This window comes from Hypanus sabinus, chromosome 4, assembly GCF_030144855.1.
Source record: "Hypanus sabinus isolate sHypSab1 chromosome 4, sHypSab1.hap1, whole genome shotgun sequence".
NCBI classification, from domain to species: domain Eukaryota; kingdom Metazoa; phylum Chordata; class Chondrichthyes; order Myliobatiformes; family Dasyatidae; genus Hypanus; species Hypanus sabinus.
Window position 1 is genome coordinate 80,532,028 of NC_082709.1, and position 27,747 is coordinate 80,559,774.

Here is a 27,747-nt window from a genome sequence, read left to right on the forward strand (position 1 = left end):
TAAATAAATAGTCATAAATCTTGATCCCTCATGAAATTGACTCTGGAAAATCTTCAGTGATCTCTGTTGATTTTTGCCATAATGAGAAGGAGCTGTTTCAAATGCGTCATGGTCTCAGTGCGGGTTATCTCCCAGGCACAGTTGCTGAATCCCTAAAAGGGAGGAAAAAAAGGCAAATGTACTCAATAGTGAAAAATTAGATAATGAACAAGTATCAAGTAGATAAATCAGTGTATTGGCAGGCACATGTTTAAATATCAATGTACCTTCTGTTTCAGAAACTCTCTCAATTTCTGAAAGTATTTAAGAATTGCGGCATTCTTCCTTGGTCTGGTCTCTGAGCCTGGTTTCCGGACACACACATCCAGCTCTCTGAGCTGCCGATCCAACAGAAGCCGAAGGAGTTCCACTGAGCTCTGGACCCAGCTGACTGAGCTCAGGTTCATACTGTAGATCCTGCGGAGGTGATGCAGGGTCTGATGGACAATCTGGATCCTTTCCTGGGCCTGTGCAAAACACACATGGGGACATTAGTAGGGCCGTGGTCTCACAAACGTTTAGAATTAGAACAGAGTGTTTATGAGTCTTAGTACAAGACAAAATCAAACATCAACTTAAAATATACAGACCGCAAATGGAGGGCTACTAACAACTGTGAATTGAAGGCCACATCATTGGCAGTTTCCGTCTACAGCTAGAGATTTCAACAGGGAATGAGCAATGAACCACCCGGATGAAGAACAAGACGCTTGACTGAATGAGGGAATGGCATCGATGCCACAGGATGCTACTTACACAGAGACAAGAGTCTGCTCTCCTTTCACCAGAAATAGCGAGGGGGAGATTTTATAGACATCGACAATCTCACAAAGAGGGGAATCAAGGAGGCGAAACAGACAGTCTTCCGAATGGGTTGTTAAAAAGATTAAACAGTAATTTATAAAGACAGTGGCATAAACAGTTGCATGTTAACTTTGCAAACACGAGGAAAGCTGCAGATGCTGGAAATTCAAGCAACACACAAAAAATGCTGGTAGAACACAGCAGGCCAGGCAGCATCTATAGGGAGGAGCACTGTCGACGTTTCGGGCCGAGACCCTTTGTCAGGACTAACTGAAAGGAAAGATAGTAAGAGATTTGAAAGTGGGAGGGGGAGGGGGAGATCCGAAATGATAGTAGAAGTCCAGAGGGGGTGGGGTGAAGCTAAGAGCTGGAAAGGTGATTGGCAAAAGGGATACAGGGCTGGAGAAGGGAAAGGATCATGGGACGGGAGGCCTAGGCAGAAAGAAAGGGGGAGGGGGGGAGCACCAGAGGGAGATGGTGAACAGGCAAAGAGTGATGGGCAGAGCCAGAAAGAAAGAGGGGGGAATAAATAAATCAAGGATGGTGTAAGAAAGGGAGGAGGGGCATTAACGGAAGTTAGAGAAATCAATGTTCATGCCATCAGGTTGGAGGCTACCCAGCTGGTATATAATGTGTTGTTCCTCCAACCTGAGTTTGGCTTCATTTTGACAATAGACGAGGTCATGGGTAGATTTATCAGAATGGGAATGGGACATGGAATTAAAATGTGTGGCCACAGGGAGATGCTGCTTACTCTGCACCTACACACCTATGCTCTGTCCACCAGAGAAAGCAGGATCTCCCAGTAGCCACACATTTTAGGTGAACTGGTTAGGGGAATCGATGACAGGTGACTATGGGAATGGGAACTTTTTAGGGGTGTCTTGTAATGTGAGCTGAGGTGTCCCATGTCTGCACCCTGTGGTACCTGATGCCCAATGGCCATCACACATTTTTAAGATAAGCAGATCATAGGCATCTTCTACACTTCAAAACTTGAGTAGAGGCAAATAAAAGTCACAGAAAAAAAGGTGCTGGGGTCTTCTCAGTCCATACCACCCATCAAGCAGCCACCTAAAGAAATCTCTTTCAGAGTGATTGGGGCAGTGGTAGTAGAAGCGAGATGCAGCCTGGAGAGAAACTGCGAGGAAGGAGAGGCAGTGGAACAGCATAAAGGCAGTCAGTTATATGGTGTGAAATATGTCTATTTTAGTACAAGTAATGTCAGGAACAAGGGTGATGAAGTTAGAGCATAGGTCAGTACATGGAAGTTCAATGTTGTGGCCATTACAGAGACTTGCCTGTCAGAAGGGCAAGAATTTTCTGTTGCATTTTCTGGGGTTTAGATTTTTCAAAAGGGACAGGGAGAGAGGGGAAATGGTGGGGGAGTGGGATTGCTAATCTGGGATGGTATCGCAGGGCATCCTTGAGGGATCGTCTACTGAGTCAGTGTTGATGGAAGTCAGAAACAGCAAGGGAGCAGTCACTCTATTGAATGTTTTCTGTCCATCCCCCTACAGTATCCGAGATACTGAGCTGCAGATTGGGAGGCAGATTTTGGAAAGATACAGGGTTGTGGTCATGGGTGACTTCAAGTTCTCTAATATTGATTGTCAGCTCCTCAGTGCAAAAAGTTTAGATGGGACAGAACACGTTAGGTGTGTACTGGAAGGATTCCTGACACAGTGTGCAGACAGGCCAACTAGAGGAGAGGTCACATTAAGACTGGTTCTAGCCAATGAACGTGGTCAGGTGACATATCTTTTTTAGATGAGCATTTTGGAGACAGTGACTACAACTCCCACATCTTTACCATAGCCTTTTAGAAGGATAGGAGCAAACAGTATGATAAATTATTTAATTGGAGGCAGGTGAATTATGATGCTATTAGATAGGAACGAGAGCATAAATTGGGAACAGATGCACTCAGAGAAATGCACCATGGAAATGTGAAGGCTGTAGTACTTGCATGTGATTCTGGATAGGTTTACCCTATAAAGGCAAGGAAAGGATGGTAGGGTGAAGGAATCACGGTTGACAAGAGAAGTGGAACACCTAGTTTAGAGGAAGAAAGAAACATACCTAACATTTAGTAAGACAAGATCAGACTCTTGAGAGTTACAAGGTAGGCTATAACACATAGGAGCATAATTAGACCATTTGGCCCATCTAGTCTGCTAGTAGCCAGGCAGCAGCTAACAAATGGACTTAGGAGAGCTAGAACTGGACATGAAAAGGCCATCACACATCGAATTAAGGAAATCCCCAAGGCAGAACAGTGGATGTAGTCTTATGGATTTTAGTAACGCATTTGACATGTTCCTCATGGTAAGCTCATTCAAAAAGTAAAGAGGCATTGAATTCAGGGAAACGTGTCTACGTGGATTCAGAGTTGGCTAGCCCACAGAAGGCAGAAGGTGGTAGCACACGGAACACATTCTGACTTGAAGTCTTCTCGCTCGTGGTGTTTGCAAAAATCTGTCCTGAAACTCTTCTCTTTGTAATATTTTTTAAATGACTTAGATCAGGAAGCGGAAGGGAGAGTTAGTAAGTTTGCAGATAACACAAAGATTGATGCTGTTATCCATAGAATAGAGGATTGATTTCGGTTAAAATGGGACATTCATGAAATGCAGAGCTGGGCTGGAAAATGGCAGATGGTGTTCAATTTAGAAAAGTATCAAGTTTTTCTCTTTGGAAGGTCAAAATTGAAGGCAGAATATACAGAGTTAATGGCAGGGATCTTAAGTGGAGGAAAAGAGGGATCTTGAAGTCCATGTCCATGGATCCCTTAAATTTGCTGAGGAAGTTGACAGGATGATTAAGAAGACATCTGGAGTTACTCATAGGATTGAGTGTAAGAGCTGTTAGGTAATGTTGCAGTTCTATGTTCTATGTTTCTATAACTCTTCTATAAAACTCAGGTTAGACCACACTTGGAGTATTGTGTTCAGTTTTGTTCACTTCAATATAGGAAGTACATGGCTTTACAGAGGGTGCAGAGGAGACTTACCATGATGCTGATCAGATTAGAGGACATGTGTCATGAGGATAAATTGGGTTTTTCTCTTTGGAGAGAAGGAAAATGAGAGGTGACTTGATTGAGGTGTACAAGATGATAACAGGCAAAGGTAGAGTGGGCAACAGAGACTTTTTCCCAGGATGAAAATGGCTAATAAAAGGAGCATAACTTTCAGGCGTTTGGAGGAATGTATGGGCAGGCAGTGTCAGAGGTAGGTCTTTTACACAGAGAACAGTGGATGCATAGAACGTCTTGCCAGGGTGGTGGTCGAGGCAAATACATTTGGGACATTATTGGGACTCTTAGATAGACATATGCAAGAAAGGAACAGGGAGGACTATGAGGGAGGGATGGGTTAGAATGATATTAGAATAGACATTGTGCATGTACTGTGCTGCATTGTTCTCATGCTCATTCACCATTAGCTGCTCAGTGGTGTTGGCAATCGAAGCAATCATATACTCCTTAAATGTTGTGAAAATTTCTGCCCTCAATATCTTCACAGACGCTGGGTTCCAAATTTCAAGCATACGCTGGAGGAACATTTTTCTAATGTCCCATCCAAACCTCTTACTTTTTTGACTTAAATCAATGTAGACACCTCAGCTGTGGGGAAAAATAATGCAATACATTCTAATTCCACCACACATAATTTGATGCATCTCTATTCCCCCCCCCCCCCACACACACACACACACACACACACAGAACCTTCGTCTCCTTGATCCCAGTGGGCCAACTAAGCTGAACAATCATTTAACCAGGTTGGAGGGGGCACTTAATCTTGGGTGTCAGACTATTAGGATGGTGCAGTTGATTTCATCACCCGTGGTGGACACCGTTTTTCTGTTGATTCGAGGAGATTTTGAGGGGATAAGAAGATTTACAGCAGATGGTCAGAAGGGATAAATGCAGTGGGTAGTTGAAACGATCAGACAGCCTGATCAGGGGGCGCAGGGAGAAGGAGTGAGAGTAACAAGCAGAAGGTCGCAGAGAGCGGCATGTTTAGTGTTAGAGCATGTGAGATGAGGAGAGGGTGTTAGATACACAGTGTGGGCCACCAGTGAGTGGGGCACAGGAGGAGATCGACAGGGTGTTAAGGCTGCAGTCAGATATATTCCCTTTGAATGTTTTCCTTAGGATCCGAGCTGGAGTGACAGAAAATGCCAATGACATGGAAAGAAAGCATTGACATTCTGTAATAGTTTATTAACCTGTTCAATTTCAAGTCAGATTCTTAAAATCACAAAAATATCTCGAATAATTTACGTTAAAGTAAAATGCAGGGATTACTCACAGGAACCTCCGCCGAAAGTTTCACCAGCTCCAAGGGCTTGGTTTTCAACGACAGCCTCTCAGTCACACAGTGTCGAGGGAGGCGGCCACCCTGAGACAGAAGATATCAACGTTACTGACAATCCCCACACACAGAAACACCGGACAACAGACTCTTTGAAATCACCTGATTGGTAACAGCAAACAGCCGGGGACTGTCAGGACCGGTCTCTGGGAGCGGGTTCAACTCACCATTTCATTCAGCTCGCCCAGAGTCTCTCTGTTGAGAACTTGCAGTAACTGTAACCTCTCACAGCCCAGGGTCAGGGTCACGGTCAACAACAGCCACACACTGCAAACTCTCCAAACACGGCCCAATGCCATCTTCACCCGACACTGAATACAGCACCGATCTGAGACCAGAATCAGCTCCGAAAACGGGTCTTGTTCGCCGAATGGAACTCTCGATATGGAAATGCCACGGCTTGTGATCCGGGAGCGAACGCTGGTGCTGCCGAGACCCGTGTATGGGGATCCTGTTCTGAGCTCTCTCTGCCATGCTGCCGGATTTTATAGGTGAAAATCCGAAAATAGGTTTCATTCGAAAAGTGAAATGACCGGGATATTTGGGAGCCTGTCGGGAGAGAGCGGTCTCCGCTCTGAAGTAAGGAATCTGAAAGCTGGAGAGTCCAGCTGCAGCGACGGGAAAATCCGCCAGCGGGGAGAGCAACAGCGCTCAGGCTCTTGGTGCGTTCGTTCAGTTCGGGGGTCCAAGGTGTTGTGGAGGGTGGGTCGAGTTTGGCAAGGGACGTGCTTGGGTGAGGACGAGACTGTGTCGGTGCATCCGATGGGGCTGCATGTTATCAGGGTTACCGTAACACTGCATCTGTCAGCGCTGATCTTCTCTGTTACATCCAACTGCAGTGGTGCCATATCGCAGGGTGGTCAGTGCAGAGCGCCCGGGCCACGTCCTTCTGCTGGCGACTGTGCTCGCTATGAAGATGGTATGGTGTCTGGGTTCTTTACAGAAGACACTTCGGCGTTTCTTTCGTCTCCGGATCGCAAGACGATTCCGATGCCTGCTCTCTCTGCGGGATAGTCTCCAGCTCAGCTTGCCGCTGGGAAGTGGCTGCGCGGCAAATTCACCCGAAACGAAAGCGTCCCAGGGTAAAAGTGACGGTTCGTCCTTTCCGAAAGTGGGCGTGTTTATCAACAGGAGTGGAACGCCAATAAAACTGCAGAAGCCATGACATCTACTTCCTGATTAAGTGCTGGAGTCCTCGGAGCAGGGGGTTCTCTCTCATTCCTATGGTTTTCGTCACTATCTAGCGCGGGAGTTCTCTGATATTACACTGGTTGAAGTATACATTCCCACCCCAGGCAGATGTCAAATTAACACCGGAGGGATTGAGCTCCGTGATTAACTGGCCTCCCCAATGCCCTCCTCAGTATCGAAGGGCACTTCAACCAGTTTAGCGTGAAGGAGCCTCTACCGAACTACTGCCAGCATGCACCGGGAACATCCAAGGACTCAACACACTCGACCACTGCGGGATGAAACAGTAAAGACACGCAGCAGACCAGCATCCCTATTTTCTTAGTTGAAGGCGATTCAAAATGTCATCGAATACTCTGCCAAACTTCTGCAGATGTACAGTAGAAAGCGTTCTGGCGGGTTACATCGTGGCTTGGTGTGGAAACTCAATGCACAGGAATTCAAGAGGCTGCAGAGTGTAGTACACTCGTCCAGTTTCCTCACTCTCCACACCATAAATGACATCGGCAGGAGACAGTGCCCCAGGAAAGCAACATCCATTATAAACGTTCCCACGAGGCAGAAACTAGAGGAGCCAGAAGACTCACATCTCAAAGCTCTTCAGCAGCTTCTTCCCCACCGTCTCGGGGTCCTGTTCCGACCTGAAATACCCTAACACGACCCTGGATCAACTTGCACAACTTACTTGTGTAGTTATGTCTACTTTTCTTATTTCGTAACTTGTGTATAATTTATGTTCCTGTAAGTTTACAGAACATAGAACAGTACAGCACAGGAACAGGCCCTTCGGCCCACAATGTTGTATCGAGGCAGCTTAAAAATAATTTAAAAACGAATCCCTCTTACCTCCATCTTCCTCATATCCACGTCCATGTGCTTATCTGAACGTCTCTTTAAAAGCCTCTACTACCAAACATTCCACATTCCAGGCATTTACCACTTCCTAAGTAAAAAAACTTACCTCTCGATTCCCCTTTGAACCTGCCCCGACCCACCTTCAATGCATGCCCTCTGGTATTAGATATTTCTACCCTGGGAGAAAAAAGATACTCCCTGTCTACTCTACCTATGCATCTCATCATCATATAACCATATAACAATCACAGCACGGAAACAGGCCATCCTGGCCCTTCTAGTCTGTGCCGAACGCTTACTCTCACCCAGTCCCACTGGCCCGCACTCAGCCCATTACCCTCCATTCCTTTCCTGTCCATATACCTATCCAATTTTACTTTAAATGACAATACCGAACCTGCCTCTACCACTTCTACTGGAAGCTCATTCCACACAGCTACCACTCTCTGAGTAAAGAATATAAAACCCAATCAGCTCTCTCTCCCACCCTATGCTGCTCCAAAGCAAGCAATCCAAATCTGTTCAGCCTCTCGTGATAGCACATGCCCTCTAAACCAGGCAACATCCTGGTAAACCTCTTCTGCACCCTCTCGAAAGCTTCAACATCCTTCCTATAGTGGAGCGACAAGAACTATATGCAAACCACCAGAGGTGGCCTAGCAAGAGTCTATAAAGTTGCAACATAACCTCTTGACCTTTGAACTCAATGCCACGACTGATAAAAACAAGTACTGTATCCCATAAGCCTTCTTAACCACCTTATCGACCTGTGTCCCATTCTTGCCTGCACTACCTTGGAGGTCCTTCTCCTCAGCCTCTTTCCTAACTCTATATACTCACTGTACAGGACTTTGTTTTTGTAAATTACGTTTGCTAACTTCTGTTAGTAATGTTTATAATATGCTGTGCTGTTCTTGCAAACAAAAAGCTAATTTTCATGGCATTTATAACCTGGGCACTGATGCTTCTGACAATAAACTTAAATTTAGAATTTATGATCCTCGTTTCTAAAAGCACGTCAGTTCTCAATCCCAGTCCCATTCTGACCTAACTGCAGCCTCCTCCACTGCCACAGTGAGCCCGATATTAGCAAGAAGAGCCGTACGTTACCCTCCCTGACAGTGCTACTGCATGTGGCTTCTGCTTTTACAAAATGGGCCTGTGTTACACGTTAACTTCGGATTCAACACTTCCTCATTCGAAGGGAGAATATGAGGATGAAAACCAAGAACGTAAATCCAAGTATCATACAGGGAAGATAAAAATCAAGTCAAATCACTGTGAAGTGTACTCATATGCTGAGTGTGACATTGCAGGGGATAGAATAAAGCGGGGGATGTACCTTTAATAAGATGTGAGAAGACGAAATGTTATATTCTGTGAGGAGGATCAGCGTGCACAAAATTTGTATTCCAAAAATGTGAAATATTCAGAATAATTAACATGTAGAAACATCTTCAATGATTTTTTTTATTAAATGTAGAAATATATTATCCATTGCAATTCTCACAATAATAATAAATTAAAAGTTTTGAGATACATGTACATACTTTTAAAAATGATCAGAATAAATACAGTATAAATAAATTAAGTTAAATATATCTTCTAACCATTGGAAGAACAATCACATTATGCTCACTGAAGGTCAGTGATGAAATCAAGAGGAATGGTTTTGCAAACCACAACCTGTGCACTAAGTGTAGGTCAGAACATTCCCAATGCATATTCCCATTGCAAAAATGACAATTAGAGGAATAATTTTTGGGAAAACGAACGGAACTTTAAACAATTTTCCTTTGAAAAGGGGCTGAAACCTACAACTCTCAGATTAAACTGATAACACTAGAGGATGCTGGACAGAAGAAATTGCAAAATTTCATGTGCATGAACTTATGAGAAAGAAAATTCCACCCAGGATTAATTTTAGGTAGGGAACTAAAATGATGTAAACCATAACAGAGATAAGATGCAGAATGGCAGATAGAGTACGAAGCTGTCCACTGTGCACCTTTTCCAGGAATGGATCATTGCATTACAGTAGCTGCCTGTCTTGATATGAATGGACAAGAATAGGATCATTCAGCAAATTCACATGTCATCACTGAGTAATACTACAAAAATAAATTAATTAATTAATTAATTATACAATAAATTAATACAACACTGGATATGGAGAAAGACCCGGACATTATTCCTTCCACATCACTTGCCAAATGAAAATATGTGATTCATATAGTTATATAATAAATAGTAAAAACAGAAAATACTGCAAACATGCACAGCTCCGACAACTGCTGAGAGGAGTGAACAACAGTTAGCGTTTCAAGTTTATGAGCATTGACTCGAGGAGTTAACTCAGGTTTCTTCTGCACATGCACTGATTATTTGCACCAGTTGGTGTTTCCATTAACATTTCTAGCATTTAGTTTAATTTATCTTTGAATGTAATATCAGTCTGTTCAGATATACTTTTCCTTGAAATTTATTTTAAATAAATAGTCATAAATCTTGATCCCTCATGAAATTGACTCTGGAAAATCTTCAGTGATCTCTGCTGATTTTTGCCATAATGAGAAGGAGCTGTTTCAAATGCGTCATGGTCTCAGTGCGGGTTATCTCCCAGGCACAGTTGCTGAATCCCTAAAAGGGAGGAAAAAAAGGCAAATGTACTCAATAGTGAAAAATTAGATAATGAACAAGTATCAAGTAGATAAATCAGTGTATTGGCAGGCACATGTTTAAATATCAATGTACCTTCTGTTTCAGAAACTCTCTCAATTTCTGAAAGTATTTAAGAATTGCGGCATTCTTCCTTGGTCTGGTCTCTGAGCCTGGTTTCCGGACACACACATCCAGCTCTCTGAGCTGCCGATCCAACAGAAGCCGAAGGAGTTCCACTGAGCTCTGGACCCAGCTGACTGAGCTCAGGTTCATACTGTAGATCCTGCGGAGGTGATGCAGGGTCTGATGGACAATCTGGATCCTTTCCTGGGCCTGTGCAAAACACACATGGGGACATTAGTAGGGCCGTGGTCTCACAAACGTTTAGAATTAGAACAGAGTGTTTATGAGTCTTAGTACAAGACAAAATCAAACATCAACTTAAAATATACAGACCGCAAATGGAGGGCAACTAACAACTGTGAATTGAAGGCCACATCATTGGCAGTTTCCGTCTACAGCTAGAGATTTCAACAGGGAATGAGCAATGAACCACACGGATGAAGAACAAGACGCTTGACTGAATGAGGGAATGGCATCGATGCCACAGGATGCTACTTACACAGAGACAAGAGTCTGCTCTCCGTTCACCAGAAATAGCGAGGGGGAGATTTTATAGAAATCGACAATCTCACAAAGAGGGGAATCAAGGAGGCGAAACAGACAGTCGTCCGAATGGGTTGTTACAAAGATTAAACAGTAATTTATAAAGACAGTGGCATAAACAGTTGCATGTTAACTTTGCAAACACGAGGAAAGCTGCAGATGCTGGAAATTCAAGCAATACACAAAAAATGCTGGTAGAACACAGCAGGCCAGGCAGCATCTATAGGGAGGAGCACTGTCGACGTTTCGGGCCGAGACCCTTTGTCAGGACCAACTGAAAGGAAAGATAGTAAGAGATTTGAAAGTGGGAGGGGGAGGGGGAGATCCGAAATGATAGTAGAAGTCCAGAGGGGGTGGGGTGAAGCTAAGAGCTGGAAAGGTGATTGGCAAAAGGGATACAGGGCTGGAGAAGGGAAAGGATCATGGGACGGGAGGCCCAGGCAGAAAGAAAGGGGGAGGGGGGGAGCACCAGAGGGAGATGGTGAACAGGCAAAGAGTGATGGGCAGAGCCAGAAAGAAAGAGGGGGGAATAAATAAATCAAGGATGGTGTAAGAAAGGGAGGAGGGGCATTAACGGAAGTTAGAGAAATCAATGTTCATGCCATCAGGTTGGAGGCTACCCAGCTGGTATATAATGTGTTGTTCCTCCAACCTGAGTTTGGCTTCATTTTGACAATAGACGAGGTCATGGGTAGATTTATCAGAATGGGAATGGGACATGGAATTAAAATGTGTGGCCACAGGGAGATGCTGCTTACTCTGCACCTACACACCTATGCTCTGTCCACCAGAGAAAGCAGGATCTCCCAGTAGCCACACATTTTAGGTGAACTGGTTAGGGGAATCGATGACAGGTGACTATGGGAATGGGAACTTTTTAGGGGTGTCTTGTAATGTGAGCTGAGGTGTCCTATGTCTGCACCCTGTGGTACCTGATGCCCAATGGCCATCACACATTTTTAAGATAAGCAGATCATAGGCATCTTCTACACTTCAGAACTTGAGTAGAGGCAAATAAAAGTCACAGAAAAAAAGGTGCTGGGATCCTCTCAGTCCATACCACCCATCAAGCAGCCACCTAAAGAAATCTCTTTCAGAGTGATTGGGGCAGTGGTAGTAGAAGCGAGATGCAGCCTGGAGAGAAACTGCGAGGAAGGAGAGGCAGTGGAACAGCATAAAGGCAGTCAGTTATATGGTGTGAAATATGTCTATTTTAGTACAAGTAATGTCAGGAACAAGGGTGATGAAGTTAGAGCATAGGTCAGTACATGGAAGTTCAATGTTGTGGCCATTACAGAGACTTGCCTGTCAGAAGGGCAAGAATTTTCTGTTGCATTTTCTGGGGTTTAGATTTTTCAAAAGGGACAGGGAGAGAGGGGAAATGGTGGGGGAGTGGGATTGCTAATCTGGGATGGTATCGCAGGGCATCCTTGAGGGATCGTCAACTGAGTCAGTGTTGTTGGAAGTCAGAAACAGCAAGGGAGCAGTCACTCCATTGAAAGTTTTCTGTCCATCCCCCTACAGTATCAGAGATACTGAGCTGCAGATTGGGAGGCAGATTTTGGAAAGATACAGGGTTGTGGTCATGGGTGACTTCAAGTTCTCTAATATTGATTGTCAGCTCCTCCGTGCAAAAAGTTTAGATGGGACAGAACACGTTAGGTGTGTCCTGGAAGGATTCCTGACAGTGTGCAGACAGGCCAACTAGAGGAGAGGTCACATTAAGACTGGTTCTAGCCAATGAACATGGTCAGGTGACATATCTTTTTTAGATGCGCATTTTGGAGACATTGACTACAACTCCCACAACTTTACCATAGCCTTTTAGAAGGATAGGAGCAAACAGTGTGATAAATTATTTAATTGGAGGCAGGTGAATTATGATGCTATTAGATAGGAACGAGAGCATAAATTGGGAACAGATGCACTCAGAGAAATGCACAATGGAAATGTGAAGGCTGTAGTACTTGCATGTGTTTCTGGATAGGTTTACCCTATAAAGGCAAGGAAAGGATGGTAGGGTGAAGGAATCACGGTTCACAAGAGAAGTGGAACACCTAGTTTAGAGGAAGAAAGAAACATACCTAACATTTAGTAAGACAAGATCAGACTCTTGAGAGTTACAAGGTAGGCTATAACACATAGGAGCATAATTAGACCATTTGGCCCATCTAGTGTAGCAGACGGAACATATTCTGTCTTGAAGTCTTCTCGCTTGTGGTGTTTGCAAAATTCTGTCCTGAGACCCTTCTCTTTGTAATATTTTTTAAAATGACTTAGGTCAGGAAGCGGAAATGAGAGTTAGTAAATTTGCAGATAACACAAAGTTTGATGGTGTTTAGTAGAATAGAGAATTGATTTGGGTTACAATTGAACATTCATGGAATGCAGAGCTGGGCTGGAAAATGGCAGATGGTGTTCAATTTAGAAAAGTATCAAGTTTTTCTCTTTGGAAGGTCAAAATTGAAGGCAGAATATACAGAGTTAATGGCAGGGATCTTAAGTGGAGGAAAAGAGGGATCTTGAAGTCCATGTCCATGGATCCCTTAAAGTTGCTGTGGAAGTTGACAGGATGATTAAGAAGACATATGGAGTTACTCATAGGATTGAGTGTAAGAGCTGTTAGGTAATGTTGCAGTTCTATGTTCTATGTTTCTATAACTCTTCTATAAAACTCTGGTTAGACCACACTTGGAGTATTGTGCTCAGTTTTGTTCACTTCAATATAGGAAGTACATGGCTTTACAGAGGGTGCAGAGGAGACTTACCATGATGCTGATCAGATTAGAGGACATGTGTCACGAGGATAAATTGGGTTTTTCTCTTTGGAGAGAAGGAAAATGAGAGGTGACTTGATTGAGGTGTACAAGATGATAACAGGCAAAGGTAGAGTGGGCAACAGAGACTTTTTCCCAGGATGAAAATGGCTAATACAAGGAGCATAACTTTCAGGCGTTTGGAGGAATGTATGGGCAGGCAGTGTCAGAGGTAGGTCTTTTACACAGAGAACAGTGGATGCATAGAACGTCTTGCCAGGGTGGTGGTCGAGGCAAATACATTTGGGACATTATTGGGACTCTGAGATAGACATATGCAAGAAAGGAACACGGAGGACTATGAGGGAGGGATGGGTTAGAATGATATTAGAATAGACATTGTGCATGTACTGTGCTGCATTGTTCTCATGCTCATTCACCATTAGCTGCTCAGTATCTTTGGCAATTGAAGCAATCATATACTCCTTAAATGTTGTGAAAATTTCTGCCCTCAATATCTTCACAGACACTGGGTTCCAAATTTCAAGCATACCCTGGAGGAACATTTTTCTAATGTCCCATCCAAACCTCTTACTTTTTTGTCTTAAATCAATGTAGACACCTCAGCTGTGGGGAAAAATAATGCAATACATTCTAATTCCACCACACATAATTTGATGCACCTCTATTCCCCCCCCCCCCCCCCACACACACACACACACACACAGTGCCTTCGTCTCCTTGATCCCAGTGGGCCAATTAAGCTGAACAATCATTTAACCAGGTTGGAGGGGGCACTTAATCTTGGGTGTCAGATTATTAGGATGGTGCAGTTGATTTTATCACCCATGGTGGACACCGTTTGTCTGTTGATTCGAGGAGATTTTGAGGGGATAAGAAGATTTACAGCAGATGGTCAGAAGGGATAAATGCAGTGGGTAGTTGAAACGATCAGACAGCCTGATCAGGGGGCGCAGGGAGAAGGAGTGAGAGTAACAAGCAGAAGGTCGCAGAGAGCGGCATGTTTAGTGTTAGAGCATGTGAGATGAGGAGAGGGTGTTAGATACACAGTGTGGGCCACCAGTGAGTGGGACACAGGAGGAGATCGACAGGGTGTGAAGGCTGCAGTCAGATATATTCCCTTTGAATGTTTTCCTTAGGATCCGAGCTGGAGTGACAGAAAATGCCAATGACATGGAGAGAAAGCATTGACATTCTGTAATAGTTTATTCACCTGTTCAATTTCAAGTCAGATTCTTAGCATCACACAAATATCTCGAATAATTTACGTTAAAGTAAAATGCAGAGATTACTCACAGGAACCTCCGCCGAAAGTTTCACCAGCTCCAAGGGCTTGGTTTTCAACGACAGCCTCTCAGTCACACAGTGTCGAGGGAGGCGGCCACCCTGAGACAGAAGATATCAACGTTACTGACAATCCCCACACACAGAAACACCGGACAACAGACTCTTTGAAATCACCTGATTGGTAACAGCAAACAGTCGGGGACTGTCAGGACGTTAGACATTGTGCAACGTGAAACATGAAACGTTTAAGATAATTAAAGGATTTGATAGGATTGAGGCAGGAAATATGTTCCAGATGTTGGGAGAGTCCAGTACCAGAGGGCATGGATTGAGAATAAGAGGTCAGTTATTTAAAACAGAGTTGAGGAAGAGCTTCTTCTCCCAGAGAGTTGTGGAGGTGTGGAATGCACTGCCTCGGAAGACGGTGGAGGCCAATTCTCTGGATGCTTTCAAGAAGGAGCTGGATAGATATCTGATGGATATGGGAATCAAGGGATATGGGGACAAGGCAGGGACTGGGTATTGATAGTGAATGATCAGCCATGATCTCAGAATGGCGGTGCAGACTCGAGGGGCCGAATGGTCTACTTCTGCACCTATTGTCTATTGTCTATATTGTCTATTGACCGGTCTCTGGGAGCGGGTTCAACTCACCATTTCATTCAGCTCGCCCAGAGTCTCTCTGTTGAGAACTTGCAGTAACTGTAACCTCTCACAGCCCAGGGTCAGGGTCACGGTCAACAACAGCCACACACTGCAAACTCTCCAAACACGGCCCAATGCCATCTTCACCCGACACTGAATAAAGCACCGATCTGAGACCAGAATCAGCTCCGAAAACGGGTCTTGTTCGCCGAATGGAACTCTCGATATGGAAATGCCACGGCTTGTGATCCGGGAGCGGACGCCGGTTCTGCCGAGACCCGTGTCTGGGGATCGTGTTCTGAGCTCTCTCTGCCATGCTGCCGGATTTTATATGTGAAAATCCGAAAATAGGTTTCATTCGAAAAGTGAAATGACCGGGATATTTGGGAGCCTGTCGGGAGAGAGCGGTCTCCGCTCTGAAGTAAGGAATCTTAAAGCGGGAGAGTCCAGCTGCAGCGACGGGAAAATCCGCCACCGGGGAGAGCAACAGCGCTCAGGATATTGGTGCGTTCGTTCAGTTCGGGTTCAAAGGGCAGTGGAGGGTGGGTCAGCTTTAGCAGGGAACGACGGACGTGACTGTTTCCGTGCCTCGGTGAGGGTTTCATTTTTATCAGGGTTACATTTACTCTGCCCCTTTCAGCGCTGATCTTTTAACCATAACAATTACAGCACGGAAACAGGCCATCTCGGCCCTTCTATTCCTTCGGAGACACAAACAGATTTATGTTGAATTCGCACCTTGGACTCACCCAGTTCCAGTGAAACCACATGGCAGGGTGGTCAGTGCAGAAAGCCAAGGCCATAGCGATGGGTACTCCAGTCCGTGACTGTGCCCTCTAGGCAAAGAGCGTCTTTGCAGTTGTTGCTGTAGTCTGTGTTTAAATAAGACATTTCGATTTCTCCTTTAAATCGAACCGCTGGGACACCGAGTCGGATGGCTCTTCTTTCCCCAGGAAAGACTCCGGCTCTGTTTGCAACTGCAAGAAAAGCGAAAGTAACCCCAGACAGGAAAAGGGTTTCGTCACTTCCGAAGTTGTACGTGTTTGTAAATGACCGAATAAAACTGCAGTTTGCAGGTTTTGAAACCGGGGTAATTCTCAACCCCACTCTCATTCGTGCGGCGGGGGACCTCCTCCACTGCCAGAGTGAGGTACAACGTAAACTGGAAGAACAAAGCTTGCCATCCCTCTCGTTACGATTGCAAGAGGCATCTGCTGTTCAACGGTCGCTTACTAAATGCTGGAGTAACCCAGCAGGACGTCCCTGGGAAAGAGTGAACTGTCAGGACTGGAGAAGGGGCTCGCCCCGAAATGTTAACTCTTTTCCATAGACGCTGCCTGGCCTGCTGAGTTCCTTCAGCATTTTGCACGATTTGCTTGGATTTCCAGCACCTGCAGATTTTCTCATCTTCGAGACATCTGCTGAGTACATCTTAGTCTTTGCGGCGTCTTCACTTCGGATTCAACTCTTTCTCGTTTCAAAAGAAATATAAAGAAATAAAACCAACAGATTAGATCCGTGTAAGAACATTGGAATATAAAACTGGGACAACTCACAACAAAATGTAGGCCCTTGGCTTATTCCGGCGAGTGAAAACTACAGCGTTAAGGTACTAAAAGCGAAGTGCTCACAACGCGGAAAATGCAGAAAATCTTTAGAATCTATATTCCATGGGGAAGAGGGTTGCATCACTTTCTGAGTCGGAATTGAAGCGTTTAAATAACAAAAAAGAACAGAAATGTATTTTAAAAGAACGCAGACATCAGAGGCACTCCGTACTTAGCGAGCACCGTCCCGGGGAAGTGTACCCCCGTACAGCGAATCTCCACAGGTTGGCTGTGACCCGGGCTCTCTGCACTGTCCCACCCTGCGCTGTGGTGTCAGCGGAGCTGGCTGAGTGCGAGAACGGAATTAATAGGAATTCTCTCTGCGGATCCGAATATCAGCGCTGAAAGACACGGTGCTACTCTAACCCTGATAAAATACAGCCTCCACCGAGGCACCGGCACTGTCACTTCCTCATCCCACCCTCGTCCTCTGCCAAGCCTGACCCTCCCTCCGCAACACCTTGGAATCCTCAAGCTGACCGCATTAACTCCGGGGCCTGAGCGCTGCTGGAATCGCGGATTTTCCCGTCGCTGCTGCGGGACTCTCCCGCTTTCAGATTCCTTACTTCAGAGCGGAGACCGCTCTCTCCCGACAGGCTCCCAAATATCCCGGTCATTTCACTTTTCGAATGTCACCCGTTTTCGGATTTTCACATATAAAATCCGGCAGCATGGCAGAGAGAGCTCAGAACACGATCCCCAGACACGGGTCTCGGCAGCACCGGCGTCCGCTCCCGGATCACAAGCCGTGGCATTTCCATATCGAGAGTTCCATTCGGCGAACAAGACCCGTTTTCGGAGCTGATTCTGGTCTCAGATCGGTGCTTTATTCAGTGTCGGGTGAAGATGGCATTGGGCCGTGTTTGGAGAGTTTGCAGTGTGTGGCTGTTGTTGACCGTGACCCCGACCCTGGGCTGTGAGAGGTTACAGTTACTGCAAGTTCTCAACAGAGAGACTCTGGGCGAGCTGAATGAAATGGTGAGTTGAACCCGCTCCCAGAGACCGGTCCTGACAGTCCCCGGCTGTTTGCTGTTACCAATCAGGTGATTTCAAAGAGTCTGTTGTCCGGTGTTTCTGTGTGTGGGGATTGTCAGTAACGTTGATATCTTCTGTCTCAGGGTGGCCGCCTCCCTCGACACTGTGCGACTGAGAGGCTGTCGTTGAAAACCAAGCCCTTGGAGCTGGTGAAACTTTCGGCGGAGGTTCCTGTGAGTAATCTCTGCATTTTACTTTAATATTATTTATTCAAAACATTAATGTAAATATTGTGAAAAATCTGATCTGAACTCTAACCGGAGAATGGGCAACAGCAGAATATTGTTTCATTAGCTCTGTGCGCGTCACCTACTTAGAATCACTATCACTGACTCCGAAGAGCCCATGCATACCGAAAAGATCTCACTTTAGTGATCACCCTCCTCTCATCTCTCTCTCTATCCCACTCAGGAGTAGCTCACTCTCTTGTATCTAATTCTCTTCAGTCATTTCACTTGATCTACTGGGTTTCCACGTCTAAACATATCACTGTCCATGACTCACGCTCCCTCTTTCTTGTTTCACTCTCTCGTTATCTCAACCACCCACTGAATTTATATTTTCTGTCTCTATCCCGGAAACCCTCTCATCCCTTCAATCATGCTACCTGTGTCCAGCACAGCTGACTGCTCTTCTTGATACCTATGCTGCAGTGACAGGTTGTGAGTTTTCCCCTTTCGGAATAGTTACGTTACTCCACATCACTGCTGGTCCATTGAATCATGGAGAAGCGGCTGAGGGCAAAAGTGATAGAGGTGTGCAATATTATACGTGGTTCTGTAAATGTAAATATAGGTAGCTGTAAACCTTTCCCCATCGCTTTGTATATAAAGCCAGCGCTCTAGGTTGAAGGCAGGGATTAACAGGTTTGAATGGAATCCAAGGAAAAAAAAACAATTCCCCTAGTTTGTAGTCAGAATTTGAAATACAATGCCTATTAGAGTGGCAGGGGCAAAAACTCTCAGAATTTTTGAAGAGTTACTTGGTATTATATAATGTGCCGAGGTAAGTTAAGCTAGTGACCAAGTTACTACTTGATGGTGCCATGGACGGAGAATGTTGAAGATTGTGTAGATGTAAAGCTGGCTTTATGACTTGCCTCCATTCAAGTTTTGAATGAGGGCCTTTGCGGGTTAATTGTCATATAGTGCACCCTTGTCAAAGGGCAGCTCTCCCCTTTATATCTCTCCCTTCCCTTAACCTAGCATCTACATTTTCTGTTGTAGCCTTGTTCTCTCTTTCGTTATGTAGCCTTGTGCCGACTTATTATGCATACTACCGTTTATACTGCTGTCTGAATATATTACGGTTCAAGCTTTTTACACGACCCATGTTTCATCAACATTCTTTTCCTCTTCATTTGATTGCACATCTATTGAACATTTATCTTTCCCTCACCATCTCTGTCTTGAGGAGATCTGACCAAAATTCCCTGCGCTGACTGAATGGCCTTGTATCTTTGACGCTATTCTTGCAGATCAGTTCCACACTCCGTCAATGATTTTGACATTCTGTCGTACATCTGAGGTTTTACCAATAATAAGTTGACCATTCTTTGTTTAACCTGCAAACTGTGGACTGCAATTCATATAGCCATAAGTCATAGGAACATAACTAGGCCATTCAGCCCATCTAGTCTGCATCATGATTGACCCCGAATCTCACTCAACCCCATATACCTGCCTTCTCGCCATATCCTTTGATGCCCTGACCAAGCAGGAAACTACCAATTTCTGCTTTAAATATACCCACGGACTTGGCCTCCTCCACAGTCTCTGGCAGAGCATTCCACAGAATCACTACTGTCTGGCTAAAAAATTCCCCTTACATCTGTTCTAAAAGGTCGCCCCTCAATATTAAGGCTGTACCCTCTAGTTCTGGACACCCCCGCCTTAGGATACATCCTCTCCACATCCATCTTATATAATCCTTCCAACATTCAGTAGGTTTTGATAAGATCCCCATGCATTCTTCTAAATTCCAGTGAATACAGGCCCAAAGCTGCCAAACGTTCCTCACATGTTAACCCCTTCATTCCCAGAATTCTCGTGAACCTTCTCTGGACTCTGTCCAATGACAACCATCCTTTCTAAGATATGGAGCCCCAAACTGTTGACAATACTCGAAGTACAGCCTGATTCGTGTCTTATAAAGCCTCAACATTATCTCCTTGATTTTATATTCTATTCCCCTTGAAATAAGTGCCAACATTGCATTTGCCTTCTTAACCTGCAAATTAACCTTCTGGGAGTCTTACACAAGGACACCTAAATCCCTTTGCTCCTTTGATGTTTGAATTTTTTCCCCATTTAGATAATAGTCTGCACTTTTACAAAGCTGCATCATCATACATTTCCCAACACTGTATTCCATCTGTCACATATTTGCCCATTCTTCCAATCTGTCTAAGTCCTGCTGCAATCACGTTGCTTCCTCAGCAGTACCGACCCCTCCACTTATCTTCATATCGTCCGCAAACCTTGCCACAATGCCATCAATTCCATTATCTAAATCATTGACAAACAATGTGAAAAGCAGCGGTCCCAATACTGACCCCTAAGGAACACCACTGGCAGCCATCCAGAAAATGCCCCCCTGATTCCCACTCGCTGCTTCCTGCTTGTCAACCATGCCTGTCTCTTTCCTGTAACACTATTGTATCTTATCTTGTTAGGCAGACTCATGTGTGGCATCTTATTAAATGCCTTCTGAAAAATCCAAGTAAATTGCATCCACGGCCACTCCCTTGTCCACCCAGCTGGTTACTTCCTCGAAAAACTTTAACAGATCTGTCAGGCAAAATTTCCCTTTACAGAAGGGAGACTTATTTTATCATTAGTTGCCAAGTACCCTGAAGCCTCATCCTTATTAATTTAGTCCAACACGTTCCCAACCACAGAGGTTAGGCTAATTGACCTTTACTTTCCTTTCTTTTGCCATGCTCAACATCTCTCTGATGGCTTATTGCTTGGGGTTGATGTTAGATAAGCATTCTGTTCTAAATCTCAACTTCACTGGAACCACGGTCCTTCTAATGTCCCCACGTGTGTTTTGCACAGGCCCAGGACTGGATCTGGATCATCCATCAGACCCTGCATCACCTTCGCAGGATCTACAGTATGAACCTGAGCTCAGACAGACGGGTGGAAGACTTCAAGATTCACTTGGATCGGCAGCTCAAAGCACTGGACGTTTGTGTCCGGAAACCAGGCTCAGAGTCCAGATCAAGGAAGAATGCTGCAATTCTTAAATATTTTCACGTACTGAGAGAGTTTCTGAAACAGAAGGTGAGTTGGCCAAGATTATTCTCTGTGATTATGAACAGGTCCATGCAGCTAATTAATATCTGTTCATTAGCTAATATATTGCTTTATTGCTTTTCCTCTTTTAGCGATTCAGTGACTGTGCCTGGGAAAAAACCCACGATGAGACCAGGAGACATTTACAACAACTCCGTTTCGTTATGGCAAAAGTCGGTAAAGTTCACCGAAGACTTTCCAGAGATAATATCAAAGAAGGCGAAGATTGGTGACTATTTAATTAAAACATTTTATGTGTAAAAGGATATCCAAATGGACTAATATTACATTTTGGAAGGAAAATAAAACAAATTCCAGGGCTATTTATGAAAACAGAAGATGATGGAAATACTGAATCTGCGTGCAGAGGAAACCTGAGTTTATGTATCGGACCAAATAAAATACTGTCTTAAATGCTCATCAATATGAGCATTTCTTTACGCTAAAGATAACCGTTATTTGTCAAACATAACATCGAAACGTACTTTGAAACGCGTTGTTTGCATCAGCGAAAAACGCTGGGGGAGTCCGGAGGTGTCGCCGGCGGCAAAATAGCATTCTCACCACTTACTACTCGTTTGTCTTCGGAACGTATATGGAAGGAAACAGGAGTACTCAGAGAAAATCCACACGATCATGGGGCGAACATACAAACTCCTTAGAGAGAGCGGTGGAAACGGAACCCCAATCGCTGGTGCTAAATGCTAAGCCTATGCAACCTTAACTATTGTTCACGCCCATTCGCCACTACGTGATATGTAGAATACGGTCAGTAATTTTCTATTCTCCTCTGCCCTTGTGTGTTATGTTGAATGTTAAGGCAATTTTCATCTGGTGAGTGATGGAGAATAGAGAATGTCTGGATCTATCTTGATATTTATGCACTGATATATTTATTGATGTATTTATTTGATCTACTGTGATGAGATTTGAATTTGGTGAATGGCCCTGTTTCTGTTCCCAGTGTAACCGATTGACAGTTACTGCAATGCAAGGTTCCATTTCCGGAGAAGCTGCTCTGCGGGCAGCATTTCACTCTCACTGCCTTTCTTGAGCTTGTTTCGTTGCGGTTGCCAGTAATTACTTCGGTTCCAGTTATTTTTGAACTAATCCAATATAGTTCTCATATAAAATGAACTCCGCAGCAATTCATTTTCCATAGTTTTGCATAAAATAAGAATCATAATTTTTTGAGCTTGCTTTTGTAGTATCACTGAGCTCTGTTAACTTTGTTTTAAAGCAATAGGGTTCAGTATTACCACAAAAAGAATTTTCTTGCCGTGTGTGCTAGCAGGCTAATGATGCTCGACCTCTTTCCTGATCATCAATCATGATTACTTACTTCTGTAGCTGATCAACAGCTAGCTGATCAATTCAACTCGACAATCCTGTTGTCATGTTAATGTGAAGATACTTAAATGCGGGAACAGAGCCCCAAAACGTTGCTAATTTATTGTCTATTTATTGAGAGATATATAATGAAAACTATTTCTAAAAGTGGTAAAATTTATACTGAAGATGTTGATGTAAATAAAAGTATTATTTTGAACACTTTTGTCGTGTGATACATCATTATGCCTGCTATTCCTCCTTACCTAGGATCATTTCAAAATTCAAATTTCAAAGTAGATTTATGATCAAAGTACATATACAACCCCAAGATTCATTTTCTTGCGGGCATAGACAGTAAATTCAGAAAACATAATAGAACCAGTGAAGGACTCCGTCTACATGAGGAAATCTGCAGATGCTGGAAATTCAAACAACACACACAAAATGCTGATGGAGCACAGCAGGCCAGGCAGCATCTATAGGGAGAAGCACTGTCGACGTTTCAGGCCGAGACCCTTCGTCAGGACTAACCGAAAGATAGCAAGAGATTTGAAAGTGGGAGGGGGAGGGGGAGATCCGAAATGATAGGAGAAAACCGGAGGGGATGGGGTGAAGCTAAGAATTGGAAAGGCAATAGGGATACACAGCTGGAGAAGGAAGAGGATCATGGGACAGGAGGCCTAGGGAGAAAGAAAGGGGCAGGGGAACACCAGAGGGAGATGGAGAGCAGGCAAGGAGGGATTGTAAGAGGGGCAGAGAGAGAGAAAAAAGAGAGAAAAGTAAAAGGGGATAATAAGTACGTAGATAGATAGATAGATAGATAGATAGATAGATAGATACACACATACATAAATAAGGGTATGGGTAAGAAGGGGAGGAGGGGCATTAACGGAAGTTAGAGAAATCAATGTTCATGCCATCAGGTTGTAGGCTACCCAGCCGGTTTATAAGGTGTTGTTCCTCCAACCTGAGTGTGGCTTTATCTTGACAGTAGAGGAGGCCATGGATAGACATATCAGAATGGGAATGGGACATGGAATTAAAATGTGTGGCCACTGGGAGATCCTGCTTTCTCTGGTGGACCGAGCGTAGGTGCTCAGCGAAACGGTTTCCCAGCCTGCGTCGGGTCTCACCGATATATAAAAGGCCACACAGGGAGCACCAGGCGCAGTATACCACACCAGCCGACTCACAGGTGAAGTGTCACCTCATCTGGAAGGACTGTCTGGGGCACTGAATGGTGGCGAGGGAGGAAGTGCAAGGGCAGGTGTAGCACTTGTTCCGCTTACAAAGACTGCGTCCAACAAAATGAACAAACAAGCAATGTGCAAAATACAACAAACTGTGCGAATATAATAATAATAATAACAATAACAATAACAACAACAACAATCATCATCATCATCATCATCATCATCATCTGAGAGAGGTTTGCAGTCCCCCATCCGGCCCGATGTGGCGGATTTGGGAAAGTTCTGCGGATATGCAGGGCAAATGAAAAATAAAATACCACCTGCGGACCAAAGCAGAAACTAATCTAGCTACGTCTGTACCCAGACTGGGCCGTGCTTTGGTCAGCCTCTGCACCCCATGTTAGGGGCGGCTGAAGCCATAAGTATAAAATGCAGTCCCCTTTCATTTTAGAAAGTAGAGCTATCTACGAAATAGAGTGATACGGCCACTGACTGGGGATCGTCAGGGCATGCCTGGAGCATGATAGTGCGCAAACCGCTAACGATGCACGGCTGAATAGGTGGGTAGGCACCGGGACATCCGAAAAAGATACTGGCAGCATTCAAAGTAGCCCAGGAAAACCCCAGGCTGAGACTGTTGCGAATGTTTCTCAGGGGAGCTGTCCACTTACAACTGAGACCAGTCAGGCAGTTAAGAAAGACACGGATGAAATAGTCATTAGAAGTAAACACATTCAGAATGCGTGTATATGACCGAGTTTGCCACGCTGTATGGGTCCTAATGCCCTTCCCTTGGACAACATCGGTGGCGTGGAGAGGGGAGACTTGCAACTTGAGCAACTGCCTTTAAAAAACACCTTGCCCAGGCTTGTGCCCTGGAAACTTTCCAAGGCGCAAATCCATGGTCTATCGAGACTAACGGAGGCCTGCATACTACATATTACCGAGTAATGGAACTTGAAACTGAAATGACAGCATGCAGGGACAGATTTCATCAACAGTTATAGCGCAATAACCCTTCTTGCGGGTAAATGCACAACGAATAGTAGATCAACGTAGAGCGATAGTAAAAAAAAAATGACTTCATCCCAATCGATACGTTAAACCAAATAGAACATGAAGTTACCGAAGAGCTGGAAAGAAACCAACCTAAAGTTCTGACGAAGGGTCTCGGCCCGAATAATCGACTGTTTACTCGTTTCCATAAATGCTGCTTAGCCTAATGAGTTCCTCCAGCATTTGGTCTGTGTTGCAACCGAAAGACCAAAATAATGAAAATGCAAAGCACCTGTGACTCTTGCTCCGGCTAGCGACTTAATATAGGGGATGGTCCGAAACCAATCTGCAAAATTTGCAAAGAAAAATAAGAATTGAAATGTTAAATTTCAGAAAACTCTGTGTACACTCAAATGCTTAGAACAGAATGAGGAAGAGGAGTTACAAGCATTTAAAAATTACACAACAGTCAGATAAAATTTCTAAGGATATATTTTCATCAACGAAAACACGATTGAACACTCCAGGCGAGCGTGTGCAATTCTGGTAAGGAGTACCCACCACTAAACTTAAACGAAAGCACAACCCAGGAAAAATGAAGTAACTATCACTATTGAAGAAAACGTTAACCAAAGGAAGAGTATGACCCGGATGGAAGACCTTCCCTCGATCTGAGCATACAGGATGTTGACAAGGAAGTGTCGTAGGAGATACCTCTTCCCAGAAACAGAAGGGTACCATGTGATAATACAGGACCAGGTGGTTAACACTAAAAATAATCGAAAATACGTAATAAAAGTCTAACAAAAGACCCAACAAACTCAAGGCGATATATCAGAAAATGCCAGTAGAAACCAGAAATAATCCAAGACATTACAAGATCCTGCAACAGTTTAACTCAATCTGATGATTTACACAGGCACAATCAGGAGGGAAATATCATTCCATCAAAATCTTGCTTTAAAATACGAACTTATAAAAAGAAACCATGCCTTAATATAAATACGAGCCAGATCCAGCTTTAGAGTCAGAGTCCCATAAATTATATTCCACTGAACGGTTATTGCAGATAGAATTATCCATAATAAGCGTCCAGATATAATAATCTGCAAGAACAACTCACTTAATAGATGCAGTCATTCTAAGCACTCATAACATACAGAGATCAGTAAGTGAAAAGTGAATTAAAAGAGGAAATTGGGAGACTTTGGAATATGAACAGATTGGACATCGTCCTGATAGTAATATCTACAACTGGCATCATCCCAAAATTACTATGGCCTACACAGTGATAGTTATGTAAGTCTCCAAAAGCCACATACTAAGCACCTCTAGAACAGTACGAAAGTTACTAGCAATTGAGAAATGAGTGTGTTTACCTATGCCCATAGCTTGAGTTTTACCAGCCTAAGCTGAGAAGAAAAGCTTAAAAATGAATAATAATAATAACTTTACCCGAATAGCCTCTACAAATAGTGGCCATGGATTCAGAGCATAGGTCTGAAGTGCACCAGAACTTGAGGTTTTTCAAATACTCATACGGTGGCGGGGCCGGGTTACAATTTTTTTTACATTCGAATTATACAAAGACCACTGACTCCTCCAGGCCATAGACATTTAGGTAAGAGGTGGTGTTTTGAAAGGAGATATGTGGAAACAATGTAAACCCAGAACTTCCTACCCAGCCTCAGAAATGACCCAGATCCGCCCCAGTTTATTTAATGCCTCAACGGGCCAACATCAGGTGTGGTCACTCTACTGTGGACCATCGGCACAACATGGACACATACTCCAGGCTGCCGTTTATCAATTAAAACTTGGGATTTCAACACAAAAACCCCGCCATGGCATGGACGGCCCCAAGCCCAACTGTGAAAGGACGGGTTTGAGGCATGAGGCAGCAACTCTATCCCTCAAAAACCCAGTGCTACAGAAACGCCAACAGAAGCTCTAAAGGCCTCATCTGTGGGAGAGGATGGGCTACACTCGGAGACAACGTGAATGGCTGACTCGGAACAGAGGACTCTGGCGAGCTACTGTCGGTGGCCTATTCCCTCGTAGGAATGATGGGGTTAAGCATAATCTATATCATCCCATCGAAACTCATCATCAGACTTGAGGACATGGGCCTTCCTGGTCCGTAACTGCCTCCGGAATTAAATACTCGCCTTCTTCATTGTAAACTTCAATCAGTGAGGATTAGCAATAGCATCTCTCTTCGCCGATCATCAACGCAGTTACACTCGCAGGCTGCTCTATTGTCTATACACATTCACTGTGTGGCTAAGCACAGCTTCAACACTAACTTCACATGCACCGACAACGTCACTGTTGCTGGATGAATAACAGATAGAGCTGAGTCAACTTACTGGAGAAAGTTCATCGCCCGTTTGAGTGGTATCTCAAGATCAACCATTCGCTCAACGTCAGCAAATATAAAGAGCTGTTTATTGCCTTCAGCAAGATTGAGGAGGGCAAACCTATACCACTGTACATTGGGGGATCTACAGTGAAATTTCGTGGACGTTAACATATCGGATAACTTGCCATAGCCCAACACACGTAAAACCGGAATTTTACCGGCGTCTCTAGAGACGCGGCTCGTTAGCCCCTCGCTAACAGCCGCTGGACGCAGCGGTGAGAAAACCACTTTTCTCGAACTCCGTATGTCTAGGGTCAATATGACTTGGGTCCCAGCAAAATCGGGAGGTTGCGATATGTCGACATCCGAACCCCGATCTGTGCGAATACTGGGTAAATACCGCTCCTGTGCAATTTGCCGTGGGCAAGAAACAACAGATGGGACATTGCATACAGTGATAAAGAAATTACATTTACAAATTGAAGCTTTATCGAACGGTTAGTAGGGGAAAGAGAAAAGGAAAAATAAAAAGGATCCATTGCATTTAACACATTCCAAATGCGCGCAGAAGTTGGAGCTCATCTTGAAGTTGTCTTTAACTCGCGGTCAGAATGAA

At 44.3% G+C, this 27,747-nt stretch overlaps 3 protein-coding genes across 3 annotated transcripts; 1 reads left to right on the forward strand and 2 right to left on the reverse strand.

Annotated features, from left to right (window-relative positions):
• Positions 1-53: 53 nt before the first annotated feature.
• LOC132392299 (interferon tau-like) lies at positions 54-5,633 on the reverse strand. The gene is made up of 4 exons (XM_059966121.1): positions 5,393-5,633; positions 5,163-5,252; positions 267-506; positions 54-152 (listed from the first exon to the last, which is right to left on the reverse strand). The coding sequence occupies exons 1-4, from the start codon at positions 5,522-5,524 to the stop codon at positions 54-56; spliced, it is 561 nt and encodes a 186-aa protein (XP_059822104.1). The 5' UTR covers positions 5,525-5,633.
• Positions 5,634-9,737: 4,104 nt separating this feature from the next.
• LOC132392301 (interferon omega-1-like) lies at positions 9,738-16,909 on the reverse strand. The gene is made up of 4 exons (XM_059966123.1): positions 16,057-16,909; positions 14,672-14,761; positions 10,026-10,265; positions 9,738-9,911 (listed from the first exon to the last, which is right to left on the reverse strand). Exons 1-4 carry the CDS (start codon positions 16,108-16,110, stop codon positions 9,813-9,815), a joined length of 483 nt encoding a protein of 160 aa, XP_059822106.1. The 5' UTR covers positions 16,111-16,909; the 3' UTR covers positions 9,738-9,812.
• Positions 16,910-16,974: 65 nt separating this feature from the next.
• LOC132392300 (interferon tau-like) lies at positions 16,975-22,675 on the forward strand. The gene is made up of 4 exons (XM_059966122.1): positions 16,975-17,892; positions 18,033-18,122; positions 21,009-21,236; positions 21,341-22,675. The coding sequence occupies exons 1-4, from the start codon at positions 17,761-17,763 to the stop codon at positions 21,479-21,481; spliced, it is 591 nt and encodes a 196-aa protein (XP_059822105.1). The 5' UTR covers positions 16,975-17,760; the 3' UTR covers positions 21,482-22,675.
• Positions 22,676-27,747: the final 5,072 nt, after the last annotated feature.

Coding starts and splice junctions, on each gene's coding strand:
- LOC132392301 (XM_059966123.1), bottom strand. CDS start 16,110: ATGGCCTTGGCTTTCTGCACTGACCACCCTGCCATGTGGTTTCACTGG. Junction 14,762..16,056: donor TGTGGTTTCACTGGAACTGG/GTGAGTCCAAGG, acceptor CTTCTGTCTCAG/GGTGGCCGCCTCCCTCGACA. Junction 9,912..10,025: donor GAGAGTTTCTGAAACAGAAG/GTACATTGATAT, acceptor CCTCCCTTTTAG/GGATTCAGCAACTGTGCCTG.
- LOC132392299 (XM_059966121.1), bottom strand. CDS start 5,524: ATGGCATTGGGCCGTGTTTGGAGAGTTTGCAGTGTGTGGCTGTTGTTG. Junction 5,253..5,392: donor TGGGCGAGCTGAATGAAATG/GTGAGTTGAACC, acceptor CTTCTGTCTCAG/GGTGGCCGCCTCCCTCGACA. Junction 507..5,162: donor AACTTTCGGCGGAGGTTCCT/GTGAGTAATCCC, acceptor TGTTTTGCACAG/GCCCAGGAAAGGATCCAGAT.
- LOC132392300 (XM_059966122.1), top strand. CDS start 17,761: ATGGCATTGGGCCGTGTTTGGAGAGTTTGCAGTGTGTGGCTGTTGTTG. Junction 18,123..21,008: donor AACTTTCGGCGGAGGTTCCT/GTGAGTAATCTC, acceptor TGTTTTGCACAG/GCCCAGGACTGGATCTGGAT. Junction 21,237..21,340: donor GAGAGTTTCTGAAACAGAAG/GTGAGTTGGCCA, acceptor TTCCTCTTTTAG/CGATTCAGTGACTGTGCCTG.